The 24,741-nt window shown below is 36.0% G+C and overlaps 1 protein-coding gene across 1 annotated transcript in view; it reads left to right on the top strand.

The window, feature by feature from the left end:
- Positions 1–24,741, top strand: part of MDGA2 (MAM domain containing glycosylphosphatidylinositol anchor 2) — a 900,504-nt gene that overhangs the window by 560,838 nt on the left and 314,925 nt on the right. The window contains exon 4 of the mRNA XM_057488484.1: positions 6,777–6,973. Coding sequence (XP_057344467.1) covers positions 6,777–6,973 — 197 coding nt within the window. The remainder of the gene's footprint in view (positions 1–6,776; positions 6,974–24,741) is intronic.

A 24,741-nucleotide genomic window follows, 5' to 3' on the forward strand; every position in this document is an offset into this window, starting at 1 on the left:
ACTTCCAGCTGGCAATAATGAAATGTAAGATCATAGCCATCAGGGAGGATAGCAGAGACTAATGCCACCTTTAAATTCCTAAAAGATGTGCTGGTGATGGCCCACCCATTCTGCTTCCTGATAATGTTGTTTCCTGCTGAAATCAGAGAATCCCTAAGGGAAGACAGTGGACTATCACAAACTCATCCAGGCAGTGCCCTCATTGCAGCTCATGCCAGGTCAGGTATTTTTGCTTAAGGAGGTTAACATGGGCTCAGATACATGGTATGTGTCCAGTGATCTACTTAATGTGCTCTATTCCATTTCTGTTAAAGGAAGATCAGAAGTAATTTGCATTCAGAGACAGACAACAGTATATATTTGCAGTCTTGCCCAAAAGCTAAGTTAACTCTCACACTCATTTTCATAACACAGTGCAAAGGGAGAAGGACCATCTGGACATTTTACTGAACATGGTATTGATTCACAGTATCAATGATATCATGTTCATCAATCCAGATGAATAAGAAGTGGAAAGTACATTGGATATCTTGGTAAGACATGTAATCTGTAGGGCTGGAATGAGCCAGCAAAGGTTCAGGGGCCCACAGTACTGTAAAAACTTGAGTTATCAAGTGGTCCAGAGCTTGCCAGGACACCCCTCCAGAGTAAATACAAATCATTGCATCTCTTAGTTCCAGCCCTTCAGAAGGAAATGCAGTACTTGCCAGGTCTCTTTGGGTGCTGGAGCATAGTCCACACTCAGAAGTACCATTCCAATTCATTTATCAGTGATTTTAAAGACTATCCACTTCAGTTGAATCTCAAAGTAGGAGAGGATTTTGTAGCACCCCCATTCTGTGATACAAGTGGGGGCTTCAGTCACATCATCCAGAAGAATCTGTTATCAGACATTAGTCCTGGAAAAGGGGCTGTGTAGTTCACTGCAGTCCCAAATGGAAGAGAATTATAAAGTAAATTTCTAGTATTCTGAGTAAGGCCATGCCTTCTGCAGTCAAGATTATACACCTTTCCTAAGATAGAGCCTAGTGTACTAATGGGCATTGATAGATATGGAGTGCCTGAATATGGGACATCAAGTGACCATGTGGCCTGAACTTCCAGTGAGCCATTTGGGTCTTTTTATATTTACCAACACCACTCATAAAATAGGACAGAGCCATTAGTAGCACATCAAAAGATGGAAATGGTACATATAGGATGAGACATGGTGAGGGCCCAAGGCCCAAGTAAGCTGTACAAGCAGGTGCCCAGACTCCATGGCTTCTGTCAGAATTTTACCAGTGTTTCTTCCTCAGTTCAAACTTGGCCACACATAGAGTTACTTAAGAGTTGATAGTGAAGAAAAAAGGCTAAGATTCTTTCATGATGGGTCACTCAGTGTATGCATACAAGCCAAAAGTTGGACTGCTACTTCACTAGAATTCCACTTAGGGATGTCCCAGAGCACAAAACTCCTCCCATTGGGCAGAACTTTGATTTGGGTGGTGTACCTGGTGAACTACCTTGTGTGGAAAGGGGATTTGTTTAAGAATTTTGATTGGCCTTTGGAAGTGGTCTGAAGTGTAATATTTCTATTGCATATGAATGAGAACCAAAAAGTATTCACTACAGAAGAGGCACAAAACAGTGAAGTAGACAGAGGAATGCAGAGAGTTGTTATCAACCAGCTTCTCTTATTGGGCACTCATAGCTGTCATAACAGGCTCATGAAAAGAATAGCCATAATGATAAGGATGGAGGCTCTGCATTCACTTGAAACATGGGTTATTATTCATAAAGAGGGATCTGTTCACTGCCACTACTGAGTATCTAACTTGACAGCAACAGAAACCAACACTTAACTCTTGATAAAGCATTATCCTTTAAGAATGCCAGCCAGTCCACTGGTAGCAAGTTGATTACATTAGACTTTATTTTTTTAACCCTGAAAATGGTGGTGCATCACATTGACTGGATTTGACATGTAATCTGGGTATGGATATTTCTATGCATTCAGCCAGCAGTCGCCCTACCTAAGATAAATGTTATTTAGAATTCTTAATATGGTATACTATGTAACCACTTGTGGGACCAGAGCACATTTTACAGTATTGAAGATGTGGTAGTGGAAACATTGCCATTGATTTTCTGGGGTCATATCATATTCTACACTACCTAATAATGCCAACCTACTAGAGCAATAGAGTGACCTTCGGTGGGGGAATCTTGAGTCTTAGAGAGATGTTATCTGATAAGGAAATGATTCTGTCCTCCAACATGCAGTATAAATCCTAAATCAATGACCATTATTAGATGATACTTTTTTTCTGTAGAATATGTATGTTCAAAACCTAGGAGTGACCCCACTTACTACCATCGAGTCTAATGACTCATTTGGGGAATCTCTGCATCCCTGCCTCCCTTCCTGTAACTCTGTGCTCTGCCAGTTGAGAAGTCCTAGTTCTCAGAAGGGGAAGGAGCTCTTGTTAAGTGACCCAGCAAGAGTCCCATTAATCTTTAAGCCGTAACTGCTATTCAGTTACTTTAGGCTTCATATGTCAAGAAGTGGCAGACAAGGGAAGTCACCATCCTGGCAGGAGCGACTGGCCCAACGGTCAGCTGGAGTCAGGACTGTGTTACAGTGTTTGGCACCCAGTTAATCCACTGAATATATTCTTGGTATTCTCTTGATTAGTTTTGGTGGTAAACAGATAAGTGCATCAGTAATGGCTTGAGAAGAGCATGGTGACCAGGGACTCAAAATCCTCAGTGACAAAGGTTTGGTAACCTCACTAGGTAAGCCACTCACACCAAATGATGTACTAGCCCAGGATGAGAGCAATTTAAATGGTAATGGTGGAAGGAGATGGTGAATCGTCCCACCACAGTTCTTTTGACAGTTTTCCTAGGAGAGGTGACTAACCAGAAGCCAGGAGTAGCTTTTTGCAGATAGAGCAAATCATCACACCAAGAAGTGGATCTAAGTGGATGCTATAGTGTGTGAGACAGATCCCTTCCTCAGGACCGAAGCACTCTTTCCTCCAGCTGCTGTGAGTTTTGGTAGCTGATGGGTATCAGCTAAATTCTTCTTTAGAAATTTCTCTAAGCCAAACAGAGATACCCCTCCTAAGGCCATGCCCCTAGTCTGGAGCAGCACACACACAGCACTGACTGGTGGGGAGGGGTGGGTGTATAATGATATAGCTTCCTTGCCTTAGAGCAGGACAGTTCAGAGGACACATCATGGCTCCAGTATTTCTCTAGAGCTACTGAGGCCTTTGTTGTGGCTACACTGTAGTTTCACCTCTCCTCTTCAGCAATCCTATGTCCTTCTATCCCCACCAAGTGTTGATCTGGAAGGTACTTCTCAATATACTCCCTCCACACATATCCCTGTCTTAGAGTCTCTTTTCCAAGAAACCCAGACTAAGGCAAATACACACATTCCATGTTTTTAGTAATATATAGGTGTCTTGCCAATGGGTTTCAGCCCCGGGCAAGTTCACTATGGATTCAATGTGACCAAAGAAAATTGACAGCAGAATGTTCTTGGGTGTGAAAGGGTAATACCCAACTTTATTTCCAGGTGGCAGGTCAGTTACTAGAATCCCATTCATTCAGAGCAAGTCTGTATGCAGCAAGCCAGTCTCTGCCTCTGGGTCCCTCTGTCCGCACAGCTATCCTCTGGTCCTCTCTGCACACCCGTCCCACACAGCCATCCTCTGGGCCTCTGTCCTCGGCGCTGCCAGCACTCCAGCCTCTGCTCTGCTCTCCTGCAGCCTTGCAGCCCTGCCACCACGTCGTGCCCAGAGCACTGGGCAGAGCTCTTTATATAGAGTCAACAGCCATGTATTGCCCACAGGTGTGCAGTGAGCTAGTCAACCAGGCCCAGGTGAGAATCCTGGCCACAGGAACTCTCATTTTATCCACAACAGGGTATACATTACCCATAATATTTTAATTGGTATGTATGTGTATTAAACTATGTATCATGTATGTATATATATATATGTGTATACATACACATGAAATAAACTTTTTAGTTATGTCATTATTTGACTTGTCTGAAAGAAACCTGTTTTTGGCATGTTTGTTTTTAAATCTAAAAAATGCTTAGAAGTTTTATGGCATAGAAATTTCTAAACATGGGTGAATCCAATAGATAATTCTGCCAATACAGTGTTCAGCAAGCCATCATCACAGGATTAGATTCTCAGAAAGCCAATGACCCAAAACTCATCTAGATCAGCGAAGAGCATGTTAGATTGTTCAGGGTTGGTCTATTCCTGACTGAGCCTATTGACACTGCTACCTAAAAAGAAAAGGACTAGGGATGCATCAATATGGATGTTAGCAAGTACAGTGTTATTAACTATTTAAAGTCCATAGAGAGTCACCACCGTTACACTGATTATCATCCAATTCTGTTATTTTCCTAAACTCCCTGGTTTCAAATTTTTGAATATTTGAAATACTTGAAAATGAGACTATGACTAAAATTATGTTTTGTAAAAGAAAAAAAAATTGTTTATAATTGACTCACAGTGCCTTTTTTTTAAAAAGCACTAAGGCTGAATTCAGCTAATCAATCCCTGTAGGATTTGATTTTATATGAAGGATTAACCAACAGATAAGCAAATATTTGTTAGATTTTAAAGACCTTTAAACATTTCCTGATACTGATGCTTGTATCCCTAAGTATTCCAACTGTTAAAACAAGACAGCATGTATCCCTGTACAGCTAATAAAGTGAATTTAAACTGAAAGTTCCTCAGACTTTACCAAAAAGCAGCAGTTGTTCTGTAAATTTACACTACTAAAATTAGAGGCCTTTGAGGTAGCTGTGAAAAGATTCTAATATTGGAAGAAAAAAAGAAGCCTCAGAATGTTGCAAAACTAGAATCTAAGTAGGGCTGTCAAGCAATTCACGTTCTAAAAAAACTTTTAAAACTGGGGAAATTTGGGATTCTGTTCTTTACTTTGATTCCTTAGGACAGCTATTACTTCACTGCTTTTATTGGCTTTTTATTATTTTAATGCATCAAAAACAATATTTTCTAAGGAACAATGTCTTTTAAGTATGTAGGATAGCATATGCTCACATGCCTCAGTATTCTTATGTTTCTAAAAATAGCTTCTTTTCAGGCTCCACATAAAAGTGTCATGTATAAACATTTGATTGCCTGAACAAATGGGAAAGTGACATTTTTACCTATTTAAAATGAGAGTTGAATGCACTGTGAAATGGTGAGATAAAGGTGATGAAACAGTACAGAATTAATGGAAGTTTAAATGAAACCTCAATAAAGATGATGATGATGGTACTACTACTAATAATAGTAAAAGCTAACTTTTATTTAGCATTTACTATGTCCCCAAGACTTTATAGTTTACCTCATTGAGTCCTCCAACAGCCTTAATAATATGGTACCATTATTATTCCCATTTTATCAATAGGGAAATTTAAGACCACAAAGGTTAAGTAAACTTTCAGAGCTGTAAAACTAAAAGGGATAAAACTATGTGAAGTTAATATTTAAGTACAGCAAATGTTTGCATCACACTTAATAAGTATATACCAGGTTTATACATGCACTTGGAACAAAGATCTTGGTGGTGGTGATAGTTTATTTTCCCCATGTTTTCTATTGAGATACAATTAACATATTAATTTCAGGTATAAAACATAATTTGATGTTTGTATATATTGTGAAATGATCACAATAAATTTAGTTAATATCCATCACCATGCATAGTTACCACTCTTTTCCTTGTAATGAAAAGTTTTAAGATCTACTCTCTTAGCAACTGTCAAATATACAATATTGGTATTGTTTTAAAGTAAGTACTTTCTTAATTCCTTTTCTCTTAACAAAGGAACCTAGGTTGTGGTATATCAGGGTTGGCAATCTATGGCAGACTATGGCCATGAGCCAAATGTGGCTGGGGCACCTTCATCTGTCGGTTAAGTTCTACTAGAATTCAGCAACATTCATCCTTCTTTGATTCACCTATTGTCTTTGACTCTTCAGCTGCTTTCACAGTAAAATAGTAGAATTGAGTAGTTGAGGTAAAGACTGTATAAATCACAAAGCCCAAGCTATTTACAAATTGTGTTTTTCCCAGCAAGTGTTTGCTACATGCTGTTTGATGATCCCTTCTTTAGGATACATGTAAAAGGGCAAGAATTTAGTTCCAATGTTCAGTAATACAAATCTTATGCATTTTAATAGTACATTCTGTTAGCACATTTCCAATTAGCAAATGTAATATATAAAATCTGAGATGAAGGAAAACCATAATCCATTACAACATCACATTTTCTTATAAAAATGGTAATTATTTATAAAACTGATTATTTGATTTTTAATACAACAGTTATAAATAATTGGGAAAAGAAATCTGTTAAGGGAAAGAGTCAATTGAGCTGTTTGACATTTTTTTCTCCATCACTGTTTAATTGTTTTGGCTTATCTCTTGAATTTAAGGGTTCTGAATTTAAATTTCTCTCTTGGAGCTGTTTTATGATGTTGTTGGCAAGGTTTTGGAAACATTAAAATTCATTTGTACTATCAAACAAACAGAGATCTTAAGAAATAACTATTACTTGTCTTTACCTACTATCATTGGAAATTTCTCTGTAAAATGAGTTCAATGAAAATAAAAAATGAGTAGTGATAAGTAATAAAATCAATTAGGAAAATGCATCTTTGTGTAGGTTTTGTATATGCAATACTTTACAAGCCATGTAACTCACAACATTGTCTCTCGTTGTTTTTTTATTTTCTTTCTAGATTTGGATGATCCAGTAGTAACTGTTCATCAAAGTATAGGTGAAGCTAAAGAACAATTTTATTATGAGAGAACAGTGTTCCTCCGGTGTGTTGCCAATTCTAACCCACCTGTTCGGTATAGCTGGCGACGTGGCCAGGAGGTGTTACTACAAGGATCTGATAAAGGAGTTGAGATTTATGAACCCTTCTTTACCCAGGTAGGAATTAAGGTACAGTACATTTCCATCCCACTCTACTAAGATACATTCCTAATTCAAGCAGCATGCAGTATTATATCTACTTGCAATAATTAGTTCTCCAAATCTGGCCTTTTAAAAAACTATATGTTCTTGACTGAAAGATCAAAGAACTCTATTAATGAAGGAAATTTTTTAGCATAATTTTTTATGTGGTAGTTAAATTTAAAATGTTAACTTTAAGAAAAAAATTAACTTAATGTATCCTAACTTGTATTTCTCTATCCATAGGTTTATCTAGGTTTCATTACAAAGTACATAATTATACATTTGCTGGCAGCTTTATTTTTTGTAGAAAATATTTCTTACAAGGAGATATTTTGATTTTCCCATTTGCAATGATAAATACAATTTAAAGGATGAAGAAATCTACTTGAAACTTATCTGACTTTGGGGAAAAAAATCTGTCTAATCTCTTTTGTTCATTTTGGGTTTTGACTTAGTTTAAGAATAGAGCCTTAATTATGTAAAAACGAAAAGATCTAATTAGTCATTAGAACTTATTTAATAAATGGAATAATTGGATTAAGTTTACATAGAGCAAGTGTAATGTGAAATATCCTTCTTTATTTTGAATGGAGAATTAGCAATTATTGATGAAAACATCAAAATTTATAGGGATATTTAAGCACTCTTGTTATAATAGTTCTTTTGATGATTAGAAAGAAGTACAAACTTAATTAACAAAGAAAACATTTTTAATTAAAAATGTATTTGGAAAATGCTGAAAATAATTGTGACCATGAATAATAAAAAAGATACTTCATAGGTAACAGGATAAGCATAGATTTGACCACATTATTTGTAGTTTTAAGACATTATGTCAGTAACAGAAAACATATGCAATGAAATGTTAAATATTGTACCCTGTCTACATATTTTAAAGATTAATACAAGTTTTACTTCTCAACTCTAATAACAAAGTTATCCTGAGTTGGTAAATCTCCAGCATCTCATTTTTCACCATTAAATATATTTTCCTTAGATAGTAAGCCATTTCTTGTGATGTCTGAGTCCTAGCCCCTTTCAGATTAATCTAATGGCCAATGTTTAGATATTAACTGTGGAACTATGCATGGTTATGCAAAACATCTGCACATGTCATATATACTTATGCATTGCTCTTCAAGACATAAAACAGCTGTGACTTGCGAAAATATAAATCTCTGAAAATCACTGCTATGCAGGAGGTACTATTGAGTCTACCATGACTCAGTGTTGAAGGCTGTTTTGATCTGACCCTCTTGATTCAGGCACTATTATGCTAGTAGTTTTTAGCCATCTAGCAGGATCATAGTTTCCCCATACATTCGGTACTGCTACAATTCATTGCTTGATTTTTTACTAAAATCAATTTTGTTTTTAGTTAGAAAAATAACAAAAAATGTGTTAGCAGTATTTAGTTGCTTGGGTGCCTCTGTGATTTATAAATCAGATAAATTATCACCTACCATGTATTTGATTTGTTTTTCAAATATAGGCAGTGTTAAAATTTAGATGTGTTACTCTAGAACCTTGTGAAACATGGTAACGTTTATAGATACTGAGTCAATTTTCAAAACCTGCTTATTGTATGGCTATTTCATATCTGCAGATTGGTCAGATCCTTTGGACATGAGTACATGGACCTTATCCAAATTTGGGGAAAAGTCTTATAATTTTGAAATAATTAGGAATTTATTTTAAGGTTACTAAATAAAAAAATTAAGTTATTAAGTAAACAGAGTCACTTTTCATTCATTCTTTTGAATATGTTGTTATTTCTGTTAGTAGCTTTATAAAACCTTCTTACAAGAGCTCCCAAACTAGTAGCTACTGATTCTGCCTTTTAATAGTAGCTTTAATTTCTCTCCCTTCTTTTCTTCCCATGTTCTTTTTATGAGAAAACAATTCAAATTTTTTAATTTGAATACTTTCCTTCTATATGAATACCAGCCTTACTAGGTAGGCTGTGTATACAGGCTCTCTTTGCCTTGGCTATGTTCACAATTCTGCTGATTGGACCATCTGAATTAATTCTCTTAAATTAATTTAAGAGACAAACTTGGCTTAAGAAACAAACTTTTCTTGCAACTCTGTGTTCTGGATTCACCTGCTGTAGTTGATAATGGCCGATAACAAGCAATTATGGTTCTTACTTAAAATCTTTCCTGCCATTGGTTACTTGATTCTGTTTCTTCTCTCTCCTTCTGAAATAGCTGTGTATTTGTATCTGTCCTAAAAAAAATACTTCTGGAGCAAGGGATATTTCAATACTTTTATGTTATATATGTATCTAATTTGTTAATATTAAACATGTTTCGTAGGCCAAGCTGATAAACTCTTCAACAACAGTATATGGAAATAATAGCTTTTGTAGCAATAGAGAATGATGGCTTTTCATTGATGAGATGTTATCAGTGCTTTTCCTACCTACCACACACATTGATATACTGCACAGGGGTATGATATACAGAAGTCCAACATTATCACCTGATTCCCATTGTCTCTCCATGGAATATTGCAATATTGGAATAGCTTGCTGTCATGCTTTATTACAGAAAACTCCAAAAGTCCAACTGATAATTTAAAAATCTAAATCTGATGTAATCTTTTTTCTGCTTTAATCCCTCCAATGGCTTCCCAATATTTAGAATAAGTCCAGATAATGTATTGTGGCCTACAAAATTGTGTGTGACCTGCTCTTCCTCTCTTTTATCTAATCTTTTATGTTTCATTCACTGTTCTAGTCACACCATCCATAAACAGGCTGAGCTTGTCTTTGTCTAGGGTCTGAATATTGTGAAACCCTCCACATGGATGGTTATTTACTTAGATGATATGACAGGGATCTTCATAACACTGAGGACTCATCACCTGTGCAAGGCCTTCCTGGACAGATATGAAGTAACATCCCTTTCCTTCCACAGTTACATTTTCCAACACCTAGTTTTACTTTTTTCTCATAGCACTAAAACTATCAGATTATCTTATTTGTGTGTTTGGATATAAACTCACTAATTATAGAGACTGTGTCTTTACAACAGTTCTAACAGTGCCTGACACATGGAAGATTCTCAATAAATATGTGTTAAATGTTCCACCAATACTCCCATGGAGATGTCTGGATTTCTAGTTATGAAATAGTTACAGTTGAATCCAAATTACTAGTAATTCCTGAATCATGCTGTGTAACTCCATCCGTCTTTATTCACTAAAGAAAGCTTTAAATTCACTAAAGAAAGCTTAAATGAATGAGAATGATGTTAAAGCTGAATCCATTTTAATGTATTTAATTTCCAAACTGTTGATACTTTTCTAGTTATATATTTGAATTGATTTCTAATTGAGTCTAATTCCACTGTTTCAGAAAGTACACTCTGAATTGTGCTTTCAGAAAGCACACTCTTTAGAAATTGAGACTTGGGTTATGCTAAGCCTATGGCTTACTTTCATAAATGATCACGTGTACCCACAAGAATGCACATTCCAAAATTGTCACATTTCAAACAGGTCCCATTTGTTAATTGTGTTGTTCAGATTTTCTATATATTCTCTGATATTTGTGTCTGCTGTTCTAAAACTGTTCAGATTTTCTATATATTTTTTATGTCTACTATTCTAAAAGCTATTTAGTGAAGTTAATTAATGTCTATGAGTATGGCTGTGGCCTTGTCTCTTCTTTATTTGTATCAGTTTTTGCTTTATGTATTTTGAAGTATATTACTAGTACATACAGATTTAGAATTGTTATATCTTCCATGATGTATTACCTGAGTATATTATCTTCCAGGTTTTATACTTTCTGGTAGATTATCATTAAGAAATGTCCTTTCTAGCAGTGCTTCTTGCCTTGAAGTCAGTTTTGTTTGTCATTAATTTAGCTACACAAGCTTTTTTTGGCAAGAAGGAGTGGTAAATATTACTCTTTTACTTTCAAACTTTGTGTGTCTTTATATGCACATCATGTCACTTGTAACCATTATACAGGTTTCTGTTGTTTTAATCCAGTGGGATTAGTTTTTAGGACTTTTAATTCAATGACTAATATGTCTGTATTTTTTCTATGTGAACCACCTGTTTTAACATTACTTCTCTCATTTCTTGCCTTCTTTTGACTTTTCAAATATCTTTAATAATTCCATTTACTCCTTTAAATTACTAATAATTTTTAATTATCTTTGTATCTTTTATTGGTTACTATAAAAATTTCACCCTGCATCCTTGATTATAACTTTACCAATTCCTCAATAATGACACAAACTTAGAATACTTGAACAATATTTACCTTGTTTGGATTTTATATCATTTTTGTCTAGGATTTTAATTCTGTATATATTTGAAAATCAATAAGATAGTGTGATTTTGTTCTCTGAAACAATCATTATCCACTTATATTTACCATTGTATTTCCTTTTTCCATTTTGAGTTAATTTTCATTTAGCTGTGAAGGAATGTTTCACATTCATTTTTTGAAGATGGGTATACATGTGTTCAAGCACCATTTATTGGAAAGTTCACTCTTTCTCCAAATTTCCTTGGGACTTAAATTGAAAATCCATTGGCCCTCTATATAAGCATCTATTTCTGAACTATTTATTGTGTCTCATTGATTTATATGCCTGTCTTTATGCCAATACTATACTGTCTTAATTACTGTAGCTTTAGAAGTCTTGAATTCAGAAAGTAAAGTCCTCCAAATGTATTAATCTCTTTCAAAATTGTTTTGGATTTTTAGCTTTGTATTTCCACTTAAATTTTAGAATCATCCTGCCAGTTTCTACAAAAAGACTGATAAGATTTTGAACAAGGTTCAAATCTATAGATCAACTTGAGATTACTATTAAGTTATAGAACTGAAGATGACTGATACTGACAATGTATTATAATCATGCAAAGAAAAACTTGATCCCTTTCATATTGATTTTACTTCTTTGTCATATGTAGTATTTATTGCCCTATGAACAAGTTGAGAGTATATGTATGATTTTCCAATTATCAGTTTTATTTAGATATATCAATGCTTTGATTCTCGTTGTGTATATGTATCATACAAGCATAGAAGCTGGTCATTTACTTAAAAAGTCCTGGAAAGTTTCTTATAAAGAAATTGCTTCACAATGGCAAGGCAGCTAGGTGTATCTAGATACCTTGAAATCCAAGGTATTCTTTTTCAATGGACCATGATAGGTTTCCTTTTAAATGGAATCACAACTGCAAATGGTCACTGAGGCTGATCTGCTACCATAAATATGTCAATCTGTCTGGTAGTATGAAAACAAGAATTGGTAAATTGCTGTAAATTCCCATATTTTAAAAAACAATACACCACCTGTCATTGCCAAGCTCTGTATTTGCCCCCTGGGCTGTTATTTTGAAGCTGTTGAAGTCCACGGTTTTTTCAGGAGGGACGCAGTGGTGTGTGAAACATTACTAGTCCTGTACGATTTCAAATATAGAGTTACAGAATAAGCAGGGTTTCACTAAAAGTTCTGTTAAACAACAACAAAAAAAAATAGAATAGACTAAGAATGCCAGGGATGATTCCAGATTTCAGGACACATTTTTATACTGAATATATATTAAATGAATATGATGTAGGGAACATTTTTGCCCATGAATCTACTTGGTAAAAACAATGTCCTCATATATAGCTTCTAACTACCTTGGAAATTTAGAAGGACTGTGAATTATGGTTATCTATTAGTAGAAAGCAATACAATGGACTTCGCTTGTGGTCTCTGTTTTTTTAATAAAAAGTAATTTTTATTAAAGTCAGTTCTAATTTACAAAGTTATATAGTTGTTTTTCTCTGCATTAGAAGATAAACCTATAGATTTCTAAGTTATTATTCAGAATTGTGTTTTGAGTTTAAGGCATTAATTGTTTTGGTCTACATATCAAATTTGCTTTAGATTTAAAATGAATTTTGCATTGTATCCTTGAAATATTTCCCAAGTTTGACTTTTTCTTTACATAGTAATGGCTTTGCTATTTGTAATGAGATAGAAATGGTGTTTAGCTTTCCTTTTGCTTACTGTGCTAGTGTTCTTATGTTTACACACACACACACACACACACACACACACACATATACACACACACACATATATATATACATATATGAGGTTGTTGGTATGGGAGGTGTGGGGGGGTTATATTTGTATATTCATATATATAGTTTTGAATTCTTGGGTGTTGTTGACTTCTAAGATGGTTGTTTCCCATCAACTTCCATATGCCCTTAATGATGAGAAAACTTCATGTTAGCATTGTTTGTATTGGGGTCCTTTGGTATTATTTTAATTTATTTCCATGGATCCTATGTCCTCTCTGGTTTCATAATGTAAATAGGATCCAGTTAAATGACTGGGATCTATGATGTGTAAGATACAGGCAACTCTCTGCCAGAGGCCAGAGGCTATGAAACAAGGCTTCTCCTCTACAAACCTTATTGATATGGATGGGGAGAAGCTGCAGTAAGCAGTGATTATGGCACAGAGTGAGCTTATTGTTAAAACAGAGGCACTCAATAATGCTATGGGCAGAGCATTCAGGATGGGAAGCAATAGCACATGTAATAGTGCAGAAGGCAGACAATGTCACCAAAGATGGGCCGTGTCTCTTTTTGGCTGGTGCAGTAATACGTCTATGTGGAGAACAGTGGACTATAGACCCAGGAAGTGTACTGAGGCGGTATTGTGGAAGGAGTCAAGTGACAGCTCCTAAGTCTGCTTATTTTTTAGTACTATAAAATTTTATCTCTCTTAAGGGTATTATGTTTTCCTAATCAATAACAATGTCTTGTTTTTTTTAAATAGAATTTCTAAGGTGAGACATATCTATTCCATATTTCCATTCATATGAAGTTAATAACTATATCAAATTAAATTGAATATTTATTTTATCATTCTGCTGAGTGACAAAAGTATTATTCATACCTTCTCATAGATCATGTTTCCAGAATGAAATTGACCTGAGTGTTTAAAGCTGATATAAATTCATTAGCATAATGTAATAAGTCTAAGAGGAATGATTATGCTCTCATTCTCCCACTCACCTAGTACAGAAGGTGTAAACTAGCATATATTGTTGTCAATTTATAAGTTCAGAATTAGTCACTATAGATACAAAAAAATGAGTGTGCATTAATTTTAATACTTTACTGAATATTTAATATTTAATAAATTTATTAAATTTAATACTTATCTGAAAGTAAACATTAAAATAAACTTCTCATCTCTTTCATAAATAAATCGGAAAAACTACTTGAGGCTGTTGGTATTTCTTCACTACACAATGTCAACATTGATTAGGGCCACTGGCTAATGTATACAATGCCTCCCCTTTATTCCTTTTATTTAAGAAAAGTAAGTAGTTTTATAAGTTTAAATATAGGGTTGCAAATAATTTTGTGAATGTTAAAGAAATATGGACTTAAATTTTACCAACTACAAATACTTTTGTTATTTTTCTAGAACTTTTGTAAAGATGTTCATGACATCATCTTGTGTATTATAATTATACCATCTAATTACAAAACTGCACATATTTACATCAATTATGTAATTAGTTATAATTAGGCTAATTAGACTAATTAGACAATTAGACAATAATCAACCAAAAATTCCTTTTTACAATTCAGGAAATTCACATGCAAAAAGCCTTCCAACATCACAGATTAAATTTATATTAGCAACAAAATACAATTAATGTTAAGTGATAAAGCAGTTATAAGTGGTAAAGTATAAATCACTATACATATATGTATGTATTCAAATGTATACATACATGCCATTTGATTATATATATACACGCATAAATGCATATATGTTGATATTCTCTGCTTTACAGTTAGAAAATATACTGTTATTTCAAAAATATGTATTCTGGGCTTTGGGAGCTGTTTATCGAGAGGAAAAAGGTCAGCCAGAATGCCTTCATAACTTCCTGAAGTAGTGAATTAATTAAGTGGTTAAGGTTCAAATTCCTCCATAGCCCTGTTATTTTCTATATTCCTTCAGTAGGCTTTGTCTGTATTGGCCCTTCCCACTCTTTGACATGCTACATAGAGTAATATTATGTGATAACCTAGAAGACTATGTTGTAGGTGCACACATCTTGGTACCTTGTTTTCTGACTACAAGTTATAAATCATCTTAATTCACCCAAAACGATTCTCCAATCCCATGATAGCTGAACCTATGGGATATCATGGTTCTAGAGTTCACAGTAAAAGGTATTATGTCTTTTTGTCTCTCCTTCCCATGTGCCCATTTTCTTGCTCTGTTCTGCATAAGAGTTAATTAGGATATGTTATGTTCAAACCATTGTATTTATTGGGCCATACTTGTTGGTTTTTAAGGTGTAGGAATCATCTCAAATCGTAATGTGCATTTTTTTTTAAGTCTTAAAATGTCAGTATTACCACCCAATTTATAGTCTATACTTTTGGATAACATAAACACCAGGTATATTTCTGACCAGGTGTCAGAACTCAAGTATACAAAACATTTCAAAAATACATCCAATACACAAGTGGCCTCTCTATTTTAATGTCCAGAGCTGCATTGCTATTGGTTCAGATGTACTTACTGTTTTATACATTTCCCTTGGGGTTTGCTTCCCATTTAATTCTCTTATTCAGAACCAACTGCTCATTTGGTGGATCACCTCTAACTCAGCTTCATTAATCTATCTTTCAGCCTATTCTGAAGTTCAGAATTTTTTTGATTCCCATTTCTATTAGAGTCAATATGGTTAAAAATTGTTTACTACAAAGTTGATATGTGCAAGACAACAAGTTGGCTCTATTCTTTCCTAGTCAGCAATCCGTACTGAGTTGACAACATGCACTGTGCAAATGACAGGGATGGAATTTAAAGTGAAGTTCTCTCATATAATGGAAAAGGCAGGACCAAGACAAATATACGGTGTAAATGACACAAAACATATGCAAACTATCCCTGACTCACAATGGTTTTACGTAAGACTTTTTTACTTTATGTTGTTACAAAAATGATATGTATTTATTACAAACTGTTTCGCATTTTGAATTTTGATGTTTTGCCAGGCTAGTGATATGTGGTCCAGAACTCTCTCATGGTGCTGGACAGCAGCAGTGAGCCCAGCTCCCAGTCAGCCACACAATTACAAGGGTTCACAACCGGCACACTGAACCATCCTGAGCATACACCATCCTGGCTTTCACTGTCAGTAGGGTAGTCAATAAATTACATGAGACATTCAACAATTTATTATAAAATAGGCTTTGTATTAGATGGTTTTTCCCAACTATAGGCTGATGTAAGTATTCCGACCACATTTAAGGTAGGCTAGGCTAAGCCATGATAATGTATAAATGCATTTTTGACGTAATGATAATTTTCAACTTAGGATATGCTTTTATCAGGACCTAACTCTATCATAAGTTGAGGAAGATCTGTATAAACTATAAAAAAATATTACTTATATATACAGAGAAAAGATATTAACTCAAAAATAAAAGAGAAAACATGTAGGAAAACATAGTTTTAGAGATTGTCTCAGAAGTAAGAGCCATTAGTTTGAAAATGTTTCCTTGAAATCATGGCAATTTGGTCATATCCACAATGATTTAAGGGTGTAACTGGGTAGAAATCAGTTTTAAATATTTTTCAAAAAAAGAAAAGAAGGCAAGCCTTGGTGAAAAAGTCAGTTAGGTAAGTGGCATTAAACAGAATAAGTAGTTAGAATACACAGAAATGTACTCTATAACCCGCCTAATCCTCACTGAAGATTTATGTCATTCCATGCTTTTCATTGCTCTGAATTCTAGTCATACTGATTTTCTATCTATTCCCTCCAACTGGTCAACCTTACTACTGTACCAGGTTCTCCTCCTCTATCTGTTTCATCCTGTATCACTTATTTTTCAGTATCCTTCTCATTATTCAAGTTTCAGCTCAGATACAACCACTGTACAGATGCCACCTAGAATGTTCTATCTGAAGTATCTTAACCACATCAACATCTCTCTCTATGACACTTTTTTAATTTACTTGACAACATTTAATAATTTAAAAAATCAATCTCTGCCTTTGTTTAGATATTTATGATTTCAAACATATAAAGCTCCATTTCTTTCTCATTGTGTTCCCAGCATTTGGAAAGTATTTGCAGAGTATGCATCATATCATTATCTGTTCATTGAAATAAGGCTACAGTGAAGTCTATGTAAAGAGGTTTTTTTCCACTTTTAAAAAAAAATTGAAGTATCATTGATATACAATCTTGTATTAGTTTCAAGTATACAATATAGTGGTTCAATAGTTACCCATAATAAACCCTCACCCCAACTAGTACAGCTACTATCTGTCAACATAGGAAGGTGTTAGAGAATCATTGACTATTCTCCATGCTCTAATACTATCCCCATAGCCAACCTACATTATGATTGAGATTTTTGTACCTTTTTATCCCCCTCATTCTCCACACACACACACCCAAACCCTCCCCCGTGGTAACCACCAGTCAGTTCTCAGAGTCTATGAACCTACTGCTATTTTGTTCATTTTGTTTTGTTTTTAGATTCCACAAATAAGTGAAATCATATGGTATTTGTCTTTCTCCACTGGCTTATTTCACTGAACATAGTATTCTCTAGATCCACCCATGAGTTTATTTATTTATTTATTTGTTTCTTTGTTTATTTATTTTGTTATCATTAATCTACAATTACATGAAGAACATTGTTTACTAGAATCCCCCCTTCACCAAGTCCCCCACACACACCGCATTACAGTCACTGTCCATCAGTTAGCTTGGTAAGATGCTGTAGAATAACTACTTGTCTTCCTGTGTTGCACAGCCCTACCCATGCCCCCGCAACATTATGCATGCTAATCGTAATGCCCCCTTTTTTTTTCCCCGCCCTTATCCCTTCCTTCCCACCCATCCTCCCCAGTCCCTTTCCCTTTCATAACTGTCAGTCCATTCTTGGGTTCTGTGATTCTGCTCCTGTTTTGTTCCTTCAGATTTTCTTTGCTCTTATACTCCACAATGAGTGAAATCATTTGGTACTTGTCTTTCTCTGCCTGGCTTATTTAACCGAGCATAATACCCTCTATCTCCATCCATGTTATTGCACATGGTAGGATTTGTTTCCTTCTTACGGCTGAATAATATTCCATTGTATATATGTACCACATCTTCCTTATGCATTCATCTACAGATGGCCACTTAGGTTGCTTCCATTTCTTGGCTATTGTAAATAGTGCTGTGATATGCATAAAGGTGCATCTGTCTTTTTCAAACTGGGCTGCTGCATTCTTAGGATAAATTACTAGGAGTGGAATTCCTGGGGAAATGGTATGTCTATTTTGAGCTTTTTGAGGAACCTCCATACTGCTTTCCACAATGGTTGAACTAATTTACATTCCCACCAGCAGTGGAGGAGGGTTCCCCTTTCTCCACAGCCTCGCCAACATTTGTTGTTGTTTGTCTTTTGGATGGCAGCCATCCTTACTGGTTTGAGGTGATACCTCATTGTAGTTTTAATTTGCATTTCTCTGATAATTAGCGATGTGGAGCATCTTTTCATGTGTCTGTTGGCCATCTGTATTTCTTTTTTGGAGAACTGTCTGTTCAGTTCCTCTGCCCATTTTTTAATTGGGTTATTTGTTTTTTGTTTGTTGAGGCGTGAGAGCTCCTTATATATTCTGGACGTCAAGCCTTTATCGGATGTGTCATTTTCAAATATATTCTCCTATACTGTAGGGATCCTTCTTGTTCTATTGATGGTGTCTTTTTCTGTACAGAAGCTTTTCAGCTTAATATAGTCCCACTTACTCATTTTTGCTGTTGTTTTCCTTGCCCGGGGAGATATGTTCATGAAGAGGTCGCTCATGTTTATGTCTAAGAGGTTTGTGCCTATGTTTTCTTCCAAGAGTTCTATGGTTTCATGGCTTACATTCAGGTCTTTGATCCATTTTGAGTTTACTTTTGTGTACGGGGTTAGACAATGGTCCAGTTTCATTCTCCTACATGTAGCTGTCCAGTTTTGCCAGCACCACCTGTTGAAGAGACTGTCATTTCGCCATTGTATGTCCATGGCTCCTTTATCAAATATTAATTGACCAGATATGTTTGGGTTAATGTCTGGAGTCGCTATTCTGTTCCACTGGTCTGTGACTCTGTTCTTGTGCCAGTACCAAATTTTCTTGATTACTATGTCTTTGTAGTAGAGCATGAAGTTGAGGAGTGAGATCTCCCCCACTTTATTCTTCCTTCTCAGGATTGCTTTGGCTGTTCAGGGTCTTTGATGTTTCCATAAGAATTTTTGAACTATTTGTTCCAGTTCATTGAAGAATATTGTTGGTAAGTTCATAGGAATTGCATCAAATCTGTATATTGCTTTGGGCAGGATGGCCACTTTGACGAAATTAATTCTTTCTAGCCAAGAGCATGGGATGAGTTTCCATTTGTTAGTGTCCTCTTTAATTTCTCTTAAGAGTGTTTTACAGTTTTCAGGGTATAGGTCTTCCATTTCTTTGGTTAAGTTTATTCCTAGGTATTTTATTCTTTTTGATGCAATTGTGAATGGAATTGTTTTCCTGATTTCTCTTTCTGTTGGTTCATTGTTAGTGTATAAGAAAGCCACAGATTTCTGTGTGTTAATTTTATATCCTGCAACATTCCTGTATTCTGATATCAGTTCTAGTAGTTTTGGAGTGGTGTCTTTAGGGTTTTTTATGTACAATATCATGTCATCTGCAAATAGTGACAGTTTAAATTCTTCTTCACCAATCTGGATTCCATGTATTTCTTTGTTTTGTCTAATTGCCATGGCTAGGACCTCCAGTACTATGCTGAATAACAGTGGGGATAGTGGGCATCCTTGTCTTGTTCCCGATTACAGAGGAAAAGATTGCAGCTTTTAATTATTCAGTATGATGTTGGCTGTGGGTTTATCATATATGGCCTTTATTATGTTGAGGTACCTGCCCTCTGTACCATTTTGTTGAGAGTTTTTATCATGAATGGATGTTGAATTTTGTCAAATGCTTTTTCAGCATCTATGGAGATGATCATGTGGTTTTTGTCCTTCTTTTTGTTTATGTGGTGAGTAATGTTGATGGATTTTCGAATGTTGTACCATCCTTGCATCCCTGGGATGAATCCCACTTGGTTGTGGTGTATGATCCTTTTGATATATTTTTAAATTCGATTTGCTAATATTTTGTTGAGTATTTTTGCTTCTATGTTCATCAGGGATATTGGTCTGTAATTTCCTTTTTGGTGGAGTCTTTGCCTGGTTTTGGTATTAGGGTGATGTTTGCTTCATAGAATGAGTTTGGGAGTATTCCCTCCTCTTCTATTTTTTTGAAAACTTTAAGGAGAATGGGTATTACGTCTTCTCTGTATGTCTGATAAAACTCCGAGGTAAATACATCTGGCCCCGGGGTTTTGTTCTTGGGTAGGTTTTTGATTACTGCTTCAATTTCTTTGCTCATAATTGGTTTGTTTAAATTTTGTATTTCTTCCTTGGTCAGTCTTGGAAGGTTGTATTTTTCTAGGAAGTTGTCCATTTCTTCTAGGTTTTCCAGCTTGTTAGCATATAGGTTTTCATAGTAGTCTCTAATAATTCTTTGTATTTCTATGGAGTCTGTCGTGATTTTTCCTTTCTTGTTTCGGATTCTGTTGATGTGTGTTGATTCTCTTTTTCTCTTAGTAAGTCTGGCTAGGGGCTTATCAATTTTGTTTATTTTCTCAAAGAACCAGCTCTTGGTTTCATTGATTTTTGCTATTGTTTTATTCTTCTCAATATTATTTATTTCTTCTCTGATCTTTATTATGTCCCTCTGTCTGCTGACGTTAGGCCTCATTTGTTCTTCTTTTTTCAATTTCAAAAATTGTGACGTTAGACTATTCATTTGGGGTTGTTCTTCCTTCTTTAAGTATGCCTGGATTGCTATATATGTTCTTCTTAAGACTTCTTTCACTGCGTCCCACAGAAGTTGGGTCTTTGTGTTGTTGTTGTCATTTGTGTCCATATTTTCCTTGGTCTTTATTTTAATTTGTTCATTGATCCATTGATTATTTAGGAGAATGTTGTTAAGCCTCCATGTGTTTGTTAGCCTTTTTGTTTTCTTTGTACAATTTAATTCTAGTTTTATACCTTTGTGGTCTGAAAGGTTGGTTGGTAGAATTTCAATCTTTTTGAATTTACTGATGCTCTTTTTGTGGCCTAGTATGTGGTCTATTCTGGAGAATGTTCCATGTGTACTTGAGAAGAAGTGTATCCTATTGCTTTTGGATGTAGAGTTCCATAGATGTCTATTAGGTCCATCTGTTCTAGTGTTTTGTACAGTGTCTCCATGTCCTTACTTATTTCCTGTCTGGTGGATCTATCCTTTGGAGTGAGTGGCGTGTTGAAGTGTCCTAAAATGAATGCATTGCATTCTATTTCTTCCTTTAGTTCTGTTAGTATTTGTTTCACATATGCTGGTGCTCCTGTGTTGGGTGCATATATATTCATAATGGTTATATACTCTTGTTGGACTGAGCCCTTTATCATTATGTAATGTCCTTCTTTATCTCTTGTTTCTTTCTTTGTTTTGAAGTCTATTTTGTCTGATACTCTGATACTAGTACTGCAACACCTGCTTTTTTCTCCCTGTTGTTTGCATGAAATATCTTTTCCCATCCTTTGACTTTTGATGTGTGCATGTCTTTGGGTTTGAGGTGAGTTTCTTTTAAGCATCATATAGATGGGTCTTGCTTTTTTATCCATTCTATTACTCTGTGTCTTTTAATTGGTGCATTCAGTCCATTTACATTTAGGATGATTATTGAAAGATATGTACATATGGCCATTACAGGCTTTAGATTTGTGGTTACCAAAGGTTCAATGTTAGCTTCTTTAGTATCTTTCTGTTTAACTTAACTCACTTATTGAGCTGTTATAAACACTGTCTGTTGATTCTTTATTTGTCTCCCTTCATATTCCTCTTCCTCCATTCTTTGTATGTTGGTTCTTTTATTCTGTGCTCTTTTGTGTTTCCTTTAACTGCTTTTGTGGGTAGTTGATTTTATTTTTTGCCTTTAGATAGTATTTGGTTGGTATGCTTTCTTTGCTGTTTTCTCTGGTGACAACTGTTTATCCTTAGGAGTGCTCCCATCTCAAGCAGCCCCTCTAAAATACCCTGTAGAGATGGTTTGTGGGAGGCATATTCCCTCAACTTTTGCTTGTCTGGGAATTGTTTAATCCCTCCTTCATATTTAAATGATAATTGTGCTGGATACAGTATCCTTGGTTCAAGGCCCTACTATTTCATTGCATTAAGTATATCATGCCATTCTCTTCTGGCCTGTAAGGTTTCTGTTGAGAAGTCTGATGATAGCCTGATGGGTTTTCCTTTGTAGGTGAACTTTTTCCTCTCTCTAGCTGCCTTTAAAACTCTGTCCTTGTGCTTGATCTTTGCCATTTTAATTATTGGGTGTCTTGGTGTTGTCCTCCTTGTGTCCCTTCTATTGGGAGTTCTATGTACTTCCTTGGTCTGATCAATTATTTCTCCGCCAGTTTGGGGAAGTTTTCAGCAATTATTTCTTCAAAGACACTTTCTATCCCTTTTTCTCTCTTCTTCTTCTTCTCGTACCCCTATAATGCAGATATTGTTCCTTTTGGATTGGTCACACAGTTCTCTTAATATTGTTTCATTCCTGAAGATCCTTTTATCTCTCTCTGCATCAGCTTCTATGCGTTCCTGTTCTCTGGTTTCTATTCCATCAATGGCCTCTTGCATTTTATCCATTCTGCTTATAAATCCTTCCAGAGATTGTTTCATTTCTGTAATCTCTCCAGATGTCAACCCTTAGCTCTTGCATATTTCTCTGCAGCTCCATCAGCATGGTTATGACCTTTATTTTGAATTCTTTTTCAGGAAGATTAGTTAGGTCTATCTCCTTCTCAGGGGTTGACTCTGATTTTTGTCTGTATCAAGTTCTTCTGCCTTTTCATGGTGATAGAGGTAGTTGTGCAGCGGTGGCACGTGTATCGGTTGGGAGAACTTCTCTTCTTGCTGGTTTGTGGGCTTCTTCTCCTGGAGAACAGCGACCTCTAGAGGCTTGTGCTGGCCAGCTGTGCGCTGATGGAGCCTCTGATTCATGCCTGGCTGCTGTGGAGTTAAACTCCGTGGTTGCTGTGGGCGTGGCCGGCCTCAGTCTGCTGCTCCAATATGGTGGAGCCGCATTGGAGGGGAGACAGGTTGGAGGCTGTTTATCACCGTGAGGGAACTTGGAGCTATGCTGCTGCCCAGGGGGTTAGGGTGCCCGGAGTTCCCTGGGATTCCCAGCTGCTCGGCTAAGTGTCCCGGGATGCTTCCATCCAGCTGTGGGGTCCCTGTCCCTTTAAGACTTTTAAAAAGCACTCGCTTTTCTTTGTCCCAGGGGTGCCTGCTGTGGGGACCCACTCACAGGTCTTACTGTCCTGTTTTCCTAGTTTCCAGCACCCCACGCACGCAGTGTGTCTGCAATCTGGTGCGGATGGCTAGGGCTGGGTGTTTAGCAGTCCTGGGCTCCCTCTCCTTCCCTGCTCCAACTCCTCTCCTCCCGCCAGGAGCTGGGATGAGGGTGCGCTCGGGTCCCACTGGGCCACAGCTTGTATCTTACCCCCTTCACGATGCGCTGGGTTCTTGCAGGTGTATATGTAGTCTGGCTGTTGTCCTGTGTCTTCTGGTCTCTCTTTTAGGAATAGTTGTATTTGTTGTAGTTTCAAAAATATATATGGTTTTGGGAGGATATTTCCACTGTTCTACTCATGCCGCCGCCTTAGCTCCACCTCCCCAACTGCTGATTTTGAACCCTTCATCTCTCTGGGCCTCAGCTGTTCCGTCTGTGAAACTGGGGTCCCACCGGAGACAAGGTGCTGGAAGAGTCCAGCAGAGGACTGACCTTTTCTAGAGGGCACGTCCCCAAAGCCCCATCTTCCACGCCCCTTTCCCCAGATGAAAAATTTTTGAAATGGCCTTTCATATATGGAGAGTTATTTAGGTTTTTCTAGCATAGAAGTGACAGGATGAAAGCATGTCTGTTGGCAGCATACAGTGTGATGAGCATGAAGGAGAGCTGCAGTTTTCTTCAGTAGGCAGTACATTACCTTAGCCAAATTAAACATTCAATCATTATTTATTAAATCAATAATTGATAAGGGCTTAATGCAAATATCACGACTATATTATTGGAAAGGAAAAGTCATTTGTGAAGGGAGAATTTCAGGAATTTCTCAAGTGAATGTAGGATTTGGAGCATTATGTTTAAAAATTAATAAAAATGGTCAAGATTGAACATGTTTAAAAGTCAATAAAAGGCTCTAAATGAGAGATACTGAATATATGGACAAGAAATAATAATTCAAAGTCCAAGATTCTTGTTATTAAACAAGGAAGAGTAGTTAGAGGAATAGATGTGAAGTTCAGTTTATGGTATGTTGAGGATTAGGTGTCTGGGAGACATCAAAATGGACATACTGAGATAAAAATTTGCTATATGCATCTGGAATTGTAGGGAGAATTGCAGAATAAAGAAACAGACTTTAGGAGGGGACGAGAAGTAGGGCTTAGATAGCAAGGATTAAATCACTGAAGAGGAATTTTATGAAATGGTAAGTACCATGAAACAAATAGAATTCCTGGGAATACCAACAGTTAAGTGTTGAAAGGAGGAAGAAAAGCAAAGAAATCTAAGCAATAACAGGCACAGAGGGAGGAACA

Source organism: Manis pentadactyla, chromosome 11, assembly GCF_030020395.1.
Source record: "Manis pentadactyla isolate mManPen7 chromosome 11, mManPen7.hap1, whole genome shotgun sequence".
In the NCBI taxonomy this organism is placed as follows: Eukaryota; Metazoa; Chordata; class Mammalia; order Pholidota; family Manidae; genus Manis; species Manis pentadactyla.